The following is a 19,192-nucleotide window of genomic DNA, read 5'->3' as shown; positions in this document are numbered from 1 at the left end:
CCCGGCCAGTCCCTACATCTTAATTCCCTCTGTGTAAATGGAGAAGCCACCTAATCTGTTTGTACGAGAGCATCAGCTGTTTCGGATGTTTCAGTGTCAATCATCCCTATCTTTAGTGCACCAGCAAAGTAAAGTAGCTCAATCTGTCAACTGTAAGTGACATTGGCTAGATACCCATTATTTCAGTGACATTATTTAGATTGGCTTGTTATTTGGGGGATCAAGATCGATTACCATCCTTTTAAGGTCAGATTCTACCCATGATAGCTAAGCATGTGATTGGCTTGGCCAGGGCAGCAGCAGAGGCAGAGATGCTTATTATGATTAAATCAGTTTTGCTGACTTCCTGATTTTGACTAAATACTTATCCAAAGTAGCTTTCTCTAGACTTCCCTTACCTACACTATGACCCTACTCTTTCCCAGATAATTTAGAGCTATGCTCTAGATTTCTCATTTGTTCATTTTAATTATTTAATGTTATTGAATGTTTGCCTTTGCATTCCAGTTCTACATTTTCTATCTCCCTTCCTATTTCTCTCCCACTCTTTCTTTTTAAACAATGACCATTTGTTTAAAATGAATAGAAACCAAGCAATACATTGAAACCCGAAGAGTCAATGGGAGTGTCAAGAAGCATATAAAGCAAGATTTCTCTCACCCATAGTCTCCTTTATTGACCTGTTCAATTAATTCTGGACGAACAAGGCATACGTGCTGGGAACATTTCCATTGCTGTCCTGAGCATGTGCTGCAAAGACATGACAGTTACCAAAGTGGCTTGGTCTTTATGAAGTATATTTCAATTAGTAACAAGAATTACACATTGTTATGGCATAAAATGTAATTTCTTGATTAATGTTAGCCATATGGTTGATTCTTGGCAAAAATAAACGGTAAAACATACGTTAGCTACCACTCACGATGCTGTTATCCTCTACTCCAGGCAATTTACAAATGATATGATCACACATCCGTAAAGTTTGAAAACATAAGCCAATTTGGACAGTAGATTCAATGTACTTGTATTTGGAAACTTTCTGCAGGCTAGTCCTTTTAAAGCAGCCTGCTTTTATATAGTCATTGTGCTTAAAAACACAATTTGCCTGTAGGATATCAGAATATTATAATTAAGAGGTATAATTAATGCAGACTTGCTGTATGATAATTTATTATCTAGAACATCAACCTCAAACATTAAAAGACATTCATGATTAAATTTTCAAAATTCCTTAAAATTAAATATACTTACAAAAAGTTACAGGTATGTGATGTCTTATGACATATGATTCTGTCTATATGTACTTAACTATATGTTTTGTTTCACAAATATTTCTTTTATTTGAAGAAAACATACACAGACAGTAGAATTCAGTTCTGTGCCACTTAAATTTATTACCAGGAGTTGCAGTTTTCTTTAATTACTGATCCCTCTTCATAACGTTGACCATCTTTGAAGCAACCTGTCAAAGTCACACGTAAACAAATCAAAATGCTAAACTAAGTAATAAAGTACATTCACATAAAAAGTAGTAAAAAATCATGGTTAGCTTTTCAAATATGCAGAAATGTTTGGTGCCAAGCTGATAGAAATCCATGTCTGGTTTATGCCAAGTTTTGTGTATCAAATTCTTCTGGGCCTGTTTCAATGCTTTTATTTTTAAACTGCATATTATGTTCCAACAGGGAGGATTTGTAAAGCATGAAAACATGATTACCAAAGAATTAATCACTGCGCTCAAAAAATAACGCTTTTAAGTGAGTATGCAATATAATAGTATTTGAATTGATTTGTGGCATTTCTCATTTTAAAAAACAACTTATCAAGTCTCATAAGTGCTTATAATTAATTGGCTATAACTAGACCAAATAGTTCATAGCTTTGCACTCAAAATATCAAGTAATTTCATGGAATTTACCTTAAAATAAAAAATTCTATTTTTTTTTAGCTCTAAATAAGGGGACAATTCATAAAATCAGTAAGATTGTAGCCATTTGCCTTCCAAATCCAAATGTTTCTTAACTATTCACTGAAACTAGTTATTGTTTTATGAGAATATATGAACTACTCAAAGATGATGAACAATGAATTATCATATAAAAACCTTCAGTAACATATTGTAAAAATAGTGCTCTGATTAAAAATTTAAATTCCTTTTGAAAATATAATCTGCTCAAATTTAAAATTAACACTAAATTAGCAAAAGGGTCTCAATTTTGTCTAGTGAAACTGTTTTTGACAGAAACAAGTAATTGATATTTTATGCCAATAGCTTCTGATTAAACAAAATGAATTTTAATCTTTTATTCATAAAATCATATGGCAAACTATAGGATTAGAAAGCATTCTGAGAGACCTGGTTTAACTTCTAGCCACAATGTTACAAAGTCACTTAGGAAATTAGCTGTTCTTTGATTTCCAAAAAGTATTTTAATAGGAAATAGTTCATAACTGTCCCTCCCCTGAATGTTTTACAATTCAATATTTTACTTAATACATCTAGTGATTTATGTATTTGCATCTATGCTTCCCTTTTACATGGAATTTTGATAGTTCACAATCATGAGGTAAGAAAAGAAACCACCTCTCTCCTGACCACAGTCTTCCTCATGCAGCAAGCCCAAGATGGGGGAAGATTGAACTTCCTATCCAATTCATGGTTTTAATTGCTACGTAAGATTAGACACCTATCATAACTCAATTCACAGTATGTTTCTAATTTCAAAAGATCCTAGAATTTTTTAATCACCTAGAAATAACAGAAAATCCATGCAACAATTCAAGTTTTCATTCAAATCAAGAGAAGTACTTTCTTAACCATTCTTAAAAATCAAGAGTGTGGGATAAAAACAAAGCTGATTTTTAATCATACTTCATGAATCTTGAGTGTTCAACTTATGAATTCCATGGATAAATGGAATAGAGATCTCAAGGGTCCTTAAAGAAAAAAGACTGTCCTTTCTCTGACTCGTACTTAGCTAATAATTTTGAAGTCAGGAGAACGCCATTACCAAGCCACCCAAAACCATCAGCACTAAATTTAATGTTAACAAAACCTCCATTTCTTGGTCATCCATCCTTAATGTCATGTAAGAGATAACTACGAGACACTACATTCGCTTTAATCTCATATGAGAATTAATCTCTTGAACAAAAGCCATACTCAGTTACACCTGACGCTGGTCCAGGTGCTGACACAACACCCAGACACAGTCCACTCTCTCCTTTACTACAATCCTTCCCAACTCCAACGGATCCCTCATTTCCCACACGGCATCTACAGAGATCTTCAAAAATATACATAATGTTACTTTCTACTTAAAATCTTTAAGTCATTTCCCATCAAATTTTGAGTAAGACCAAACTTCTTATTGTAACCTATAAAGCCTTACTCAAAATGTCTCTGCCCTAATCTCTGCATTTATCACTCCTGTTGAACTGACTGGGGGTGGAGGTTCCCAGAGGGATGAAGGGTTAGCATAATAGTAGTGAGGCTAGAGGGAAGCAGGTGGATGTAATTTGGAGATAATGCAAAGGGACTCACTTCTGGATTGAGTTTGGTGAAAAAAGGAAAAGAGGAATCAAAGTTATCTCATTAGGACTTTGGTTTGAGTAATGGAGAAATAGTGCAGCTATCACTAAGATAAGAAACAGGTTTGTGTCAAGAAATCAAGACTACTACACTGCATATTTTAGATTTAGATAAAACCTAGGCTAGACATCCTAACAGAGATATCAAGTAGGCAGCAGTTTATAAAAGACCAGAGTTAAGCCAAGGCTGGAGCATGAATTTGGGAGACACCAACATCCATATCTACTTTTTTAAGCCCAACACTAAATAAGAGTCTTTTGGAGAGAGTGTATGTAGATAAGAGAAAGTGGTCCAGGACTGATCTCAAAACACTGCATTTGACAGACATTCAGAAGAGGAAACTGGGAAGAAGTGGCCTGTTAGGGACTGGGAATCGAGGAAAGGGTGGTGTGATGAAAAACAGGGTTACAAAAGTGTTTCATGCACTCAAGGTGGTCAGCTGCATACAGTACTGTGGAGAGGCCAAGAACCAGAAAACAGACATCTGAATATTGCATTTGGTAATGTGGGAATTGCCGGTAACCCTACCAAGAGAGGTTTCAGTGAAGTTGCAGGGAGTTGGCCTCCTGTAGGAATGGGTAGATGAGAAACTTGGAATAAGAAGTGAAAGTTTTCTTTCAGTTATTTTGCCACGCAAGGAAAGAAGGGGATGAGATAGTACCTGGTTAAAGGCATCAGTTAAGGGAGAGCTTTTTTAAAGTCGGGAAAGAAAAAAAAACACATTTTGTAAATTAACAGTTAATCCACGTGTATTAGTCTGTTCTCACACTGTTAATAAAGACATATCCAAGACTGAGTAATTTATAAAGGAAAGAGGTTTAATGGACTCACAGTTCCACATGGCTGGGGAGACGTCACAATCATGGCAAAACACAAAGGAAGAGTGAAGGGAAGTTTTATGTGGTGGCAGGCAAGGAAGAGCTTGTGCTGGGGAACTCCCATTTATAAAATGATCAGATCTCGTGAGACTTACTCACTACCATGAGAACAGCATGGGAAAAAACCTGCCACATGGTTCAATTACCTCTCAATGGGTGCCTCCCATGACAGGTGAGAATTATGGAAGGTACAATTCAAGATGAGATTTGGGTGGTAACACAGCCAAACCATATCACCAGGAGAAAAGGAAAAAAAAAAAAAAGATGCTTCAGGAGAAAGAGCAAGAAAGGAATAGAGAATGGTAAAGATGGAAGTACTAAAAAGACAAGAGAAGATGGGATCCAGAGCTCAAGATGGGGAATCAATTCAAGGTAAGCAGTAACCCAGATGGAGGTAGGCTGAAAACTCTGATTGTGAAGAGATGAACGAATTCCTGTCTGGTAGCTTCACTTTCTCAGTAAAGTATGTCTGGGGCACCTCTGAGTGAGTTAATTAATCAATTGGTTACACACACAGTATATTGACCAATAAAATAAAACGAAGCAAAAACTAATGACTGTTGAAATTAAGGCAGTTTTGCAACTTTAACAGCCTTTAAAGCAATATTAGGCAAATCAAGTCTGTGGAGAATGAAATCATTTACCTTCTTGAATTGAGAAAAGATAATACATTGTCCATAATTTATTTTAAAATAGTTCATCACAGTGTATTATAAGTATCTGTGCTGGTCTAAACGTCACTTCTTGAATTGCAAAAAGATAATAATACGTTTATAATTTATTTTAAAATAGTTCATCACAGTGTATTATAAATATCTGTGCTGGTCTAAACTTCACTGTAGGAAAGGCAGTTACTTGCTCTAATCAGGAATCCACCCATGAAGGGTTGTTCAGCTGCATTCACTCTCAAAGTTAAGACTTTGGAGCAGCTGCGACAAGTGCTTCCATTATCCATATTTTGATCAACACTAGAGTATTAGAATAATAAATGTCAGAAGTGAGTTTTATTGTTAAAATTTATGACTTGTTAATCAGCATAATTTTGATAAATAACTACCTCCAAATGGTTAAATTATAATTTTTTACTTATGAGGATTACCCAAAATATGTCAAAGTCACATCCCACCTTTGTATCCCATAGTTTATATGTATCTCTTAAAGTCAAAAGCACCAAAGACTTGGTGCTCTAGGATTGATGTTTATCCCGTGTACTGTGTCCAGTCAAGTACGTAGGAGGAATTGTCATTCTCTGATAGCCACTGTACAGGTAACAGAGTCATACCACTGAAGTGTTATCATGTGTGCCTCCAATAAATTTTTAATGCAATGTAGATGTGGGAACACCTAAAAGGACAGAAACTGGAGACTTCACAAAGCTTACAGAGGTTGTATAAATTGGTTTGTGTCATATTTTTATGTGTCAGCATATGTGGCAAAGAATGGACTGTGATTTATTGTCATTGTAGTATAGTTAAGGAGACTGAGAAGTAAATAACCCTTATCTGATTCAAACGTCAGTGACTCACACACATTTTTTATCTTTTTTCTTTGATTAGGATTATACACACACATACTGTGCATAATCAAATTATCTTAGGTCTGTTCATGACAGATGGTCTACTAGACTTTCTCCTTAAGATCTGCTGCACCAAAAGGTTATGTCTAGAAAATTCACTCTAGCTGTTTTCAACTCTACCACTGGTTTTCCATATCTGACATTTGATTTTTTTTAATTTTTTTATTTTGACAGGGTCTCATGCTGTCATCCAGACTAGAGTGCAGTGGTGGGATGATAGCTCACTGTAGCCTCAAACTCCTGGGCTTCAGGGATCCTCCCACCTCAGTCTCCCATGAAGCTGGAACTACAGTACATGCCACCATGACTGGCTAATTTTTATTTTTTTATTTACTTTGATATGAAGTCTTGTTCTTTGTATATTTTTGGTAGAGATAAGGTTTCATTGTATTGCCAGGTTGGTCTTAAACTCTTGGCCTCAAGAAATCCTCCCACCTTGACCTCAAAGTGCTGGATTTACAGGTGTGGGCCACGACAGCCACCCTGACATTTGAAATCCTTTACTGGAAATTACCATCAGATGTGGCAAAGAAAACATAGGATGAAGAAAGTAAAACATATTACCAGTATGCTTTACTTCCAGTTTATACAAAAGATATATTTTTATTTTTTTAATCCTGAAGATAATGTACATAGTTTTAAATCCTTGATTTAAAGAGCTCTTAAGACAGGAAAAATAAGAAGAACTAGACATACCCATATAACTAATCTGAAAAATAATATCTACGAGATCAGTGAGTGATCATAGAATCTCAGAGGAAAGTTCCTTTATGCATGCAAACAATATTGTAGACAATATATATTGTATTTTTATCTTAACTACTTTTGCACATTTTTTCAATATTGTATAGCACTATTTTCTTTTCAAGTAGCTACTTTCAAAAGGAAGATAAAACAATAGAAAAAAATTATCTGTATAGAAGTGCTTATAGTCTAATGTGAACTTTTTGCCGTAAAATAAAATGATTAATTACTTCCTTTCATAATGAATGGAGCAAAATCTATACCTGGAACATATGTTCTACATAAAACATAACCCTAAATTAAAGTCTTAGCAAAATTCTCACTCTCAAGCAAAATTGGATATTGAAGAAGTGGATATTGAAGAAAATTGGATATAGCAACTACTTTTTTGTATGGGCTGTATGTCTCAAGAAAAGCTCAAGTACATTTCAGCACATTGAAAACATTACAGCTCATGCTTTTAAACTGAGACTCGAAAAAAAATTAACAAAAGGCAGACATCCAGATAGTCACTGTGTTGTGATGTGGTTCTGCATTCTTAATTTTTGGCAGAGATTGCTGGTTATTCCCAATACCATTCTCTCCTTCTTTTTCTTTTGTATCAGAACCCAATTCATAGCTAGGCACATTACCACACAGCTAAGCAAAACGTCTCTTTGCTGATTGGCATGGCCATGTGACTATGTCCGGGCCAAAGAGATAAAGCAGAGGTGCTGGTCTGCTTTAGAATGTCTTCTCAAAATCTGAAAACTATATTTTTATTTTCCCATTTCTTTTATGGGACTCAAATATTATTTTTGGAGCATGAAGAGCCAAACTAGATAATGACTACAAGGGCCATTTTCTAGCATGGTGAAGCAGAAGGATGCATGGAGCCTGGTCTCTAATGACAACGTGAATCCAGGCAAAATATTCCATGTGTTAGAAATATGTATTTTAGTTAGTGTTGTCACCAATAGGACATATTCTTACATAGTGCATAGTATTTATCAAATAAACATTAACAATTTTAATATACTCAGCTTTCCAGGGTTATATTTTTGTCTGCATGTGGCATACTAGTCACACAATGCTTCCTAATTGTTTCACATACCAAGTCTCCTTACCTATGTAGATGCTAAGTTTCTCAAGGTCTGGAACTTTATAATACTCTTTTCTTATGACCCTCAATGCTTACCACAATCATGGATATATGAAAAGTTTTAAACACTATCAATCACTCCTGTTAATGTTCCAACATCCAAAATAATATAGAAATTGCACATTTAAACTACAAATGATAATACTTTAATGATTTCCAAATATCTTTTAAAAACTACTTTAGGCATGAAAAGCTACACTTATGAAAATATTTTTATTCTTTTAAATCATATAAGTACATTATTATTTAATTTAACAAATATAAAATTTGAAAGAAAATTAAAGCCCTCTAAATATCAATGAATCCAAATTCAACCAATATTTACTAGGCCTCCCTCTTCATGGCACCATAACTAGTATACAATAAGTAAATCACCATGTTTACTCTCAGAAAGCTGCTATTTAATTAAAATAAAGTAATATTCTATTAAACAGTGAATAATTAAATAATGAATGAATTAATACCTGAAAAGTGCTTGGAACAGTTGTTGGCTCCAGAGTAAGTATTCCACAAATTTAGCTTGCAGGAGGAGGAAGAGTGGGTTCATTAAGACAATAAAAAACTTGCTACTCATTGCTTCTCTGCCTTTTGGCTAAGATCAAGTGTAGAAAACTTGCTACTCGGTGTATGTTACAGAGGGGTCTGTTAAGTATCTACCATACGCAGGTTCTATGAGGGGTGAATTTCCCTGACTGCCCAATCTTGTCACTAATAGAAACTATACTTAAATAAGTACACTAATCCTAGGCACAGGACTCCTTATGATGCCTTATGTATTGTCATCATGTTATTAACATATATTAACTTCACCTTTTATTTTAATGATCATACCAACATGACAAAATAGAGAAGTTCAACATTAAAATCACATTTTAAAGGTGTATTTTCATTGAACTTCTCTATTTTGTCATGTGACAATACAGAAATACACATTTAATAGAAAATATTTTCTATTTTTAAACATATGTTTTCTATTTTTCAATGAAATATACCTTCCATTTTCAAAGACATCATCTTCTTTCAGTTCCAAAATACATACAATAGTAATGGCCCAAGGGACCATGTGCAGTTGTGCAAGCTGTATATTGAACAAAAATGAGGAGCTCCGCTTACAGAAACTACAGATATATTGACCCCTGGCAGAAATGAGAGAAGTAGATCAAAGAGGAAATAGCAAGGGGTGAGGTATATGGGAAAATAGAAACTAAACATGTTACCAAAAGGTGTCATCCACCACTCATCTCTAACTGATGGTTACCATACAAGACCCAGGATCCAGAATTGTCAGATCTTTCAACTTTACAAGAGTAGCTAAACATCTGGATTTTTTTAAATAAAAACTCCGGGTTTAAATATTTCTAACTCATATTAATGCTATTTTCTGTTGGTTTTATTTTTTCTATGTAGATTACCACATTATCCACAAATAATGAGAGTTTTATTTCTTTTCTTCAGATTTTTTTACTTCATTTTTTTTCTAAGAGCATAACAAATATCTCCTTGTTAAATGTAGCAAAAACGGTAGACATTCATGTTTTGTTACTAGTCTTAAAGGGAACATACATATAATTTCTCCATTGTGTATGATGTTTACTTTGGAGTTTTGGTGTAGACATCTTTACCATGATAAAGAAATACATTTACATTTCTAGTATTAGAATTTAGAAAAATTGCCACATAGTACATGAGCTCTCATGAATAAATAACATTTTTTCATAACAGCCAACCCACTATAAAATATATTTTTAAGATATGTGATACAATGCTTGAGCTCATGAGTTTGAGACCAGCCTAGGAAACATGGAGAAACCCAGTCTCTACTAAAAATGCAAACAAACAAACAAATAAACAAAAAACATATCCTCGAATGGCAGTATGGGCCTGTAGTCCCAGCTACTTGGAAGTCTAAAGTGGGAGAATCACTTGAGCCTGGGGAAGGTCGAGGCTGCAGTGAGCCATGCTCTTGCCACTGTACTTTAGCCTGGGTGACAAAGTGAGACCCTGCCTCAAAAAAAAAAAAAAAAAAAGCAATACAAAATCAATCTTAAAATATCCAGGAATAAACAAAGAGTATTATAAGGCTACTATGGAGATAAGTGTTCCATCTATTTAAGGATATTTTTAAAAATCAGAGTAAGTGAAGAAACATCCTATTCTCTTTGATGAGATGTCATCACAATACAGAGTTCAACTATAGACAAATAAGTCTATAAATTTTATGCAATTCTATTCAAAATTTTAGCTAAAATTTTTGAGGAACTAGAAAAATATGTTCAATAACTGTTTATGGAAGATTAATGTCTACATGACCTAAGTCATCCTCAAAAAAGGGGGGTGAATAAGTTGACTTGCTATACCAGATATTAAGTTGTATTACAAGGCTGTGGATAGAAAAAAGTAAGTCACAGGAAGAAGAGAGCCAAACATTAATGAGCATATTATGAGAAGCTCAAATTTACTAGAAATTAGAGTAATTCAAATTAAAATGATAATGAGAAATCATGTTTTACTGATTATGTAAGTAAAGGTTACACATCTGGATAATACTGTTAGAGACGTGTCCCCGTATAGTACTAGGGGAGTATAAACTCATGCAGCCAGTTCTGAGAGCCATCTGGCAAGACTTAGATTAAATGCATACCTGGGACTCAGCAACCCAAGTGTTGCCTGTACCATGCAAGTCAATGAGAAGGCGTGCATGAGGCTGTCCTTCATGGACTTCTTTATGATAGCAAAGAGCTGTAGACAACTTAGGTGTCCAGCCACCATGGAGGAAACAGGGAATTAGATGAGATCAAGGGATATCATAGGAAATTAGATATCAGGTAGAAGCCACAGACTAGTCATACAAGCCCGTGGAGACATGGGAAGAGTTTTAAAACATGCTACTGTCTGAGAAAATCAAGAAACAGAATGAGGTCTGTAGCATAGTATGGTCTATATAAATTAATAATTTAAGCACATGCTCTCTCATTTTCTCTGTACAAGTTAAGACTACATGCTGTAAAAGGGTATGTGAAATTTTTTTAAAAGGAGTTTACCATTGGAGAAAGATGGGAATGGCTCCTAAACATTAAAGGAATGAAAGGAAGGAAGGAAGAAAATAAAGAGGGAAAAGAAGTAAGACAGGACATAGGGAGGAAGGAAGAAAGGAAGGAAAGGCTGGATGCAATGGCTCATTCCTGTAATCCTAGCATTTTGGGAGGTTGAGGCGGAAGGATCGCTTGACACCAGGAGTTTTGAGACCAGCTTAGGCAACATAGCAGGACCCCATCATTACAAATAAATAAAATAAATTAGCTTTGAGGTATTGTGGCACATACCTGTAGTCCTAGTTACTCAGGAGGCTGAGGGAGGAGGACTGTTTGAGCTCAAGAGTTTGAGGCTGCAGTGAACCATGATCCTGCCACTGCACTCCAGTCTGGGTGACAGAGCAGCAACACACACACACACACACACACACACACACAGTAGGGGGAGGAAAGGGAAAAAAGGGAGAGAAGGATGGAGGGGTGGAGAGAATGAAGAAGGGAAAGCTATTTATTGGAAAAATGTAAAGGTATCGGATAAATAACAATTAGGTGGAAAATGTAAAATAATGCATATGTAAACACATAAAGAGGGATTTCCTAAATTTTACAAACAAGATGACATTATTGAGAATAAAGGCTATGGCATCTGGATTTTTTTTTTTGACACAGAGTCTTGCTCTAACTTTTTAAATGACATCAGGATTTTTGAAATAAGGATTCCAAGCCCCTAGTTTACCAAAAGTGTCTTCTAACTGTGATTTCTAATCACCATCACCCATTTACGATAGTGTGACAGAGATCTCTGATTAACCCTGAAGTTCTGCTGAGGAGATTTAATACAATGAGAGACAGAAAAATAAAGCCTCATCTAAATGTAGTTGTAGAATTTTGTTTGGTTTTGTTGCAGAACTTGGTAATATCAAATGCTCAAAATCCACAGTCATTCTCCTCTAATTAGATCAATAGTAAATACTATCATCCTCCTTACATTGTGTTTATCCATTTAACCTTAGGCATTTTCAACTACTCTGTATGAAATTCTCTTTCTTTTTTGATAATTTTAGAACTCCCATACTGGAAAAAAAATGAAGCAAAACAAAAATCCACATGAAGAATATATTTGTTATTACTTAGGCAGAGTAGTACCACTTACTACTGTTAGGTGACTGACTTCATTTTATTTTATCCTAGTTTGAATAGCATTACTATTACCACAGTCTCTAATGCTAGTGCATCCATTAGCCCCTTGAAATAACAACTAATCTGCAGATAATAAATCTTGTGACTGTTTTGAGACTGAGAGGTTACACACAAAAAGGCTTGAGAATCCTGATTTCAATACAAAGCAGAAAGAGAGAAGAGAAGAAAAGAAAGAGTTGTAAGTAATCCTTACATAGATTGAGTGAGTGTTCAAAACTCACTGATCAGGATTCCAGTCAGCACTCAGGACTGTCAAATCAGAGCTTACCTGGAGGTGCTGGTACTACACAGGAAGCCCACATCCAAAGCAAAGCATGTTAACAGTCCAAATACATTTATTTTCTCAATCACAGTAGTCGTTTTTATTTCATTGAAAGAAGGAAGAAAATAAAGAAGAAAAAGAGAAAGTTTGTCAGATCTTGTTGTTATGAGCGAGGATAATGTTGAAACACATTCCCAAAGCCTACCTTCTGGATACCAAGGCTGTGTGTGAGGATCCCATTCTTTCTCTTCATGGCAAAAGGACTTGTAATCAGGACAGCAATCAGAATTTTCCCTGTCACAGAATTTATCACAGTAGCACAATGCATTTGCCTCGTAGAACTCAGTGACACAGCCATCATCTCTGTCTTCACAACAACCAAAATTTCTACAGTATCGCCCTTGGAAAATGGCTCTTTTGAATCGAGCACCTTCCAAAATGGAGTGATTCCTAGTGAAATAAGCTTCTAGATCCACTTCTCTTTGAGATAAATACTGCTTCTCCATCCAGATTTCTGTAGTAAGATAAGAGAAGATTAAGATCTGATATCCGGTCCACATTCTCTAAAAGTCAGGTAAAGCTTCCACTTCCGTTATATCCAATACCCTTGGCCCTGTGGGCTTCTGCTTGGAACCTGAATTCTAGTCATCAAGACACTTCGGCCTGAAACCTGAAACTGATCCTTTGCTTGAAGTGAGTATATTTCTTGTAGTTAAACATTAATCAAGAATTTCAATGTTTGACCAAGATAACGTATGTTAGAAATAAACTATTGTTATTCCCCAAAGTTAAAAACTTAAATTTCATATAATGTAAAAATTTTGCATCATCAATATATATATCTACATAAAATCTTATGCATAGAGGTACAGTGAACATTGCATGCCTCTCAAAAAATCTAAGTTCTTAAATCAAAAGCCTCCTTAGAATATACACAGCCCAGATTATAGCTGTAATAACCACTGACAAGGTGCAGGAAATTCAAAAGTCAAAAGTGCAATTATTCATCTCACCTACTTGCATTGCAACCAAAATCCAGGCTCTCATGGGGTTGCTTGCTAGGATCTGTCATATCAATAACAGTTGCTCTAAATCATGCCCAGTCACACACTGGTTTGATTTCCCATCTGTACTCCATTTACCTACCAGAAGCTTTTTGATTTCAAGGCTTAGTGGAACCTAATTTAGCAAGAAATTCCCTGAGGGTGACCTTAGTTCCCTCCACCTGAGTCCCCACTTAGCATAAATACTGTGATGTTTCAGTATCTTGAAGGCAGTTTATAGTCCAGAAAAGTCATTAGTCAGTGCGAATGAGCTGAGGGGAGGGTATTGTGAAGGAAACTGGAAGGACGAGGTATCATTTGCTTGATAGAACTGTGTGTTTACAGTGGTTTTTGGCTACACTGTATTTACTCATTAACTACAATAATTTCCTTTGGAATGGGGATAAGTAACCAGCAGAGGATGATTCAGCAGGAGTTGCTGGGTGGACTAGTGGAAAGCACCTGTCTTGGCAATCAGAAAACCCGGACTCTGGTCCCTGAGCTACTGTTTAATTGTTTCTATAACCTTGGGTTCACTATTTACTTCTCTAGTCTTCAGTTGTCTATAAAATGCGGTATTTCTTTCCCAGGCTATTTCATAACTCCAACCCTACAAACTTGTTCCTTGACCTTGCTCTGTATTTTATTCAACTCACACTTTTGTCTTCATTGTGTCATTTTCTTCTGGCACCTTCCTTTCAGGCTATAAACCAATGTAAGTCTCTCTTTAAAAAAAAAAATCGACATTATCTTGATGTCACTATCCATAATGCCCCTGTCCCTTCAATCCAACACCTGCTGTCTCCACTTCCTTGCTATCAACTGAGTCACTAAATTACTGCAAAGTACTGCCTCTACTCCCATCGACTCTTCCCAATGACCTCCTACCGGCCACTTCCCATGGATCTGCATTTATCCTAGTCATGTAGGTGTCTTGTGAGCATTCAAGGAGGGTAGATGTTATGTGTGCTCACGAAAGAAAGGAAGGAAGGAAGGAAGGAAAGAAGGAAGGAAGGAAGGAAGGAAGGAAGAAGAAAGAGAGCGTGGGGCAGGGAAAGAGAGAAAGAAGAAAATGGAAACTATATGAGTTGATGGATATGCCCATGAGCTTGATTGGGGTGATTATGTTACAATGCAAAGCATGTCAAAACATCAAGTTGTACACTTGAAACACATACAATTTTTATTTGTCCATTATACCTCAGCAAAACTGCAGGGAAAAGAGAGGAAGGAAGCGCAAAATTTAGACTAATGGAATTCAAATCCTAGTTCTGCCGCTGACTAGCAGCATGCATCTTTGAGTATGTGGCTTATTCTCTCTATGCTGCAATTTGCTCATCTGCCCATTTGGATAATAATATTTATTACTACATCAGGTGGGGGAGAAATTTAAATGTGATAATAACACAAAGTACTTAGCACATCACCCATGCTAAATAAATGTTAATCTTCATCAATAAGCATACCCCCTACCTAGAAACTCTTCATCCCTTGCTTTCTATGCTTTCATTCTCTCCTGATTCTCTTCCCATTCCTCCTGAGGCTCCCAATTTACCTGCCCACTCTTGGATTCACTTCCTTCCGTTCTCAATGATCATTTGAAATTTACTTTCACTGACATTCTCCACACTCCCACACCCCGTCCTCACACCTCATATTCCCTCAAACTTTCAACACTGAATCAATTTAAAAGCTATGGGCCACAAGACCCTATCCGAGGTGGACTTCCAACTTTATCTCTCTGAACTTAATTTATACAATTTTACTCCTTGCACACATTGGTCCTGTCCTCATGCTGGGTTTCTTGCCCATTCCTCAAACTTACCATGGACACTCCTGTCTTAGCACCTTTGCACTTGCCATTTCCTCTGCCTGAATCATGCTTTCCAGAAAACCGAATAGCTCTATCTCTTTCAACCTCTCAAAGAGATCTTTCCCACACTCCCTATCCAAAATGAGAAACCCTCTTCTGTCTCAACATGCTGGATCCCTTTCTCTGTACTTATCATAACATACTATAATATTATTCATTGACTTTATTTTCTGCATTTCCCCTTCAAATGTAAAGTCTAAAAGACCAGATAATTTTGTCTATTTTGTCATGGTTTTATCTCAAGCTTCTAACGCAGTGCCTAACACATAGTAGATGCTCAATAAATATTTATTCAATAAATAAATCAATCCTGCAATTTGCATTTGCCCCCTCTACTCTCTCTACTGAGGGCTGCTGGAGATGATATACTGGAGCATATCTAGTATATGCTAGATATGCTCTAGTATATCTGGAGCATTGGTGACACCATAAATTTTGGGTTATTTATTTTAGCAGAGCTTTCAAGTGCTACTCACATTTCTTTGTCTCCTCTTTCCCTTAGTGACTACTACAAATCTCCTTACCTTCCTAACTCACTTTCTCGTTTTCTAGAGATGACCTTCTCCCTGAGGTTGTCAAGAAAACAAACATAGCAAATGTTAATCCCACACCTTCCTGTCATAACACCCATAAACCTATCTATATTTGCAGCCACCTTCCTTTCTTCTAGACTCTGAAGATAAGCTACCAGCATTCCCAGATAATTCTTCCATCTATGATTTTTATTCTGACACCGTTTATCTTATTCCTTCCCTTACGTCTTAGGTCCCACACATCATCAACTTTCCTCTCAGCCAGTTCCTTCAGTGCATTGGTAGGATAGTAGCAGACGCCCTTGACCATCCACCTTGGATGAGGGACATTTTAGGAGAGAAGAAAAGCGCTGCAGTCCCTCTTATGATTACTTTTGCTGCCTCCATTGCACAAGAAACAATGGAGCAGATCAGCAGCCTCCTGATTTTATCTTGGAAAGAATGAAGCTTATCAAATAACCTCCTGACAGAAGATCTTAGCTAGATGCTGCAAAAATGGACTGAAAAGTAGACATTGTAGTCATGTTTATAATTGGCAGTTTTCAGATATCTTTAAATATGTAAACTGACACAAGAACAGAAAACCAAACACCTCATGTTCTCACTAATAAGTGGGTGTTGAATAATGAGAAAACATGGACACAGGGAGGGGAGGGGAACATCACACACCAGGGCCTGTTAGGAGGTAGGGGGCCAGGAGAGGGATAGCAGGAGGTGGGGAGATTGGGGAGGGATAGCATTAGGAGAAATAGCTAATGTAGATGACGGAGTGTTGGATGCAGCAAACCGCCATGACATGTTTATATCTATGTAACAAACCTGCACATTCTGCCCACGTACCCTAGAACTTAAAGTATAATAAATTATATATATATATATATATATATATATATATATGTAAAATGTAAACCTAAAAGAAGAAATACCATGGTCTACCAAGCCACTTTCTCCTATCTGTGTTTTTTGGGGGACATAATACAGTCCTTTTTTCAATGGAGAGCAAAACTGTGTGTGTGTGTGTGTGTGTGTGTGTGTGTGTGTGTGTGTGTGTGAAAGAGAGACAGAGAAACAGAGAAAACAGGAAGATAGGCTTGCTAAAAACAATATATTTGACTGTCTTAATTTCTATCACTAGAAATTTATTAGTTTAAATTATAGGATGTGAAAAAATTTTATTTGGTAATAAGTGCTCTTTGGTAAGATAAATAATATTAACTCACCTATGAAGGTCAAGGCTTGATCTCTTCAACTTCACAAAATATCTAGGATGGTCTCATGAGGAGGTGAGAAAAACTGGAGGGAGTAGCACAGCAAAGTAGGGAAAATGCTTGCTGAACAAACACCATGCGCTCATTCCTCACACATGGGGCCATGCATTAATTATTTGAAGCTACCTTCTTCTTATTTCTATTCAACTGAGTTAATTCAAATTTTAGATAAAGAATTTTAATAAGACATAAAAGAAGTCTCTGTCTATAGAATGCATTTACCTTTGAATTAAGCTGTTATGGGAGACTAGAAGATTGCACACATTACAATTACAATATACATCTGTAAATAGATATATAAATGCCTATTTTATACACAATACACACTAGGTATTAGCATGTGTATATAATCTCATGTAATTGTTGCAACAATCTGTCATGGCAAACAGTATGAGTACTATTCCTATTTTAGGTTTTACAGATGAAGGACTGGCTCAAGTGCTTAAGCAGTATCATACAGCCAGTAATGGAGTATTAGACAGCAAGCGCAGTGAGCATTTCCCTGCTCCATCCTATGATTGTTTCTGTCTACATATTTACCCTGGCCTCTTGTTTGAAGTCTGGTCTTAGCCTATGACATGAATAAATTTTCCAGAACCTTTTCAAATGGAGATATTACTCAGGTAGAGGGAGTATGGGAAGGGGAGTCGGGGACAAAGGTAGAGATCTAGGGAAAGATTGTGGAGTTTTTCACTGATTGGTTGTGTGTTACACACTCAAGTGAAACTCCACTTTTCTCTGGAAGTTTACCAGTTAATGCAAATTTGGCCTCTAATCATACATTGCTGAGAAAAGTTTTAAAAAGTGAAGAACTTAACAGACTCATTGTGTGTACCTATGCAACTATCTTGCACGTTCTGCACATGTACCCCAAAACCTAAAATGCAATAAAAAAATAAATAAATAAAATAAAGTGAATAAACATCAAAAACAAAACAAAACAAAAAAAAGCAGACTCATGAAATGGAAAAGAGTTATCGTGCAGTAGGTCCAGGCTTTTTGCAGTTTTGCTCCAGGCCTTCTAACCTCTCGTTATAAGTAAACAGGTACTTTGGGTTCTACTTTCTTCTTGTTTTCCCACTTTTTTTGCAACAGCAATTTCAACATCTTTTTCCATTTTTTAACTTCCCGACACAGAACTGCACAGTATGGTGATTTGTGTAGTATGCATTTGCAAATTAAAACAGCCTGGAGAGGACATTTGGTTTAGACCATCAAGCACCAAAGAAAACTTCGAATGGGCCAAGATGATGCATCCATTTGAGCCTGGAACAAAGAGAAAGAGAGGCCCTGACAAAAACCTCATTTCACCACCCACCTGGTCAATCTCCACTCTGGTCCAAGGGCCTCCCACAGAGATTATGTTGCCAGTTCTTTGCCTCCATGTAGACTGTGTAGGAGCCATTCAAACTTGCTATTGACAAAACCCTAAAGAAACCAAAAAGTAAAAAATAAAAAAGGAAGGAATATGCATGAAGACAGACTAGGAATAGAGTACAATGGAGAAAAAGCTAACAGAAAAAAGTTATTACAGGAAAAAATATGTGCATATAAGTAAGAATATTTCTTTTTACATCAAAATCTAATTGTAATATGTTTAAACAGGAAACATTATGGGAAATACAAAAACATTACTTCTAGAGCTAATAAAAATTTTTAATTAGTGCTTTATTTCACAAGAGGCACTTGAAAATAAGAAATAGGCCTGCTAGCTCTTTCTCTTAACGTGTTCGTAGTAATATAATGTTTTCAGGAAAGAAGTTCATTTTATTTACTCATTCTTTTATTCAAAAGCATATGTTGAACTCCAAATGTATTGCAGGACGCATACTATATTCTGGGAGTATACTGACTAATGAAACCTGATTCTAATCCTTAAAGATCAAGCCAGCATGGCCAGAGATGCCAACTTATAAACAAAGCATTGCACTGAGCCTTGATAAGTGTGATTACTGGCATATGTAAAGGGTGAACAAGGGCACAAAGAAAAGAGTAGTCAATGCTTCCTGGTAGCATCAGGGAAGGCAATGCTAAAGAAATGACATTTCAG

General features: G+C 36.1%; 1 protein-coding gene across 7 annotated transcripts in view; it reads right to left on the bottom strand.

Annotated features, from left to right (window-relative positions):
* TINAG (tubulointerstitial nephritis antigen) overlaps positions 1 to 18,606 on the bottom strand; it is a 179,965-nt gene extending 161,359 nt beyond the window's left edge. For 5 of the 7 annotated variants that reach the window (XM_054254125.2, XM_035295927.3, XM_002746661.6 and 2 more), the window contains exons 1-3: positions 12,631 to 13,097; positions 1,399 to 1,462; positions 661 to 750 (exon numbers count right to left, since the gene is read on the bottom strand). In XM_054254125.2, the coding sequence (XP_054110100.1) occupies positions 661 to 750; positions 1,399 to 1,462; positions 12,631 to 12,985 (509 nt within the window). In that variant the 5' untranslated portion in view covers positions 12,986 to 13,097. Of the gene's footprint in view, positions 1 to 660; positions 751 to 1,398; positions 1,463 to 12,630; positions 13,098 to 18,460 lie in introns of those variants that run through there. The other 2 variants (XM_035295929.3, XM_054254126.2) reach the window with 2 other exon arrangements.
* Between the last annotated feature and the right edge of the window lie 586 nt (positions 18,607 to 19,192).

Source organism: Callithrix jacchus, chromosome 4 (genome assembly GCF_049354715.1).
Source record: "Callithrix jacchus isolate 240 chromosome 4, calJac240_pri, whole genome shotgun sequence".
In the NCBI taxonomy this organism is placed as follows: domain Eukaryota; kingdom Metazoa; phylum Chordata; class Mammalia; order Primates; family Cebidae; genus Callithrix; species Callithrix jacchus.
This window is presented reverse-complemented; position numbering and strand designations above follow the sequence as displayed.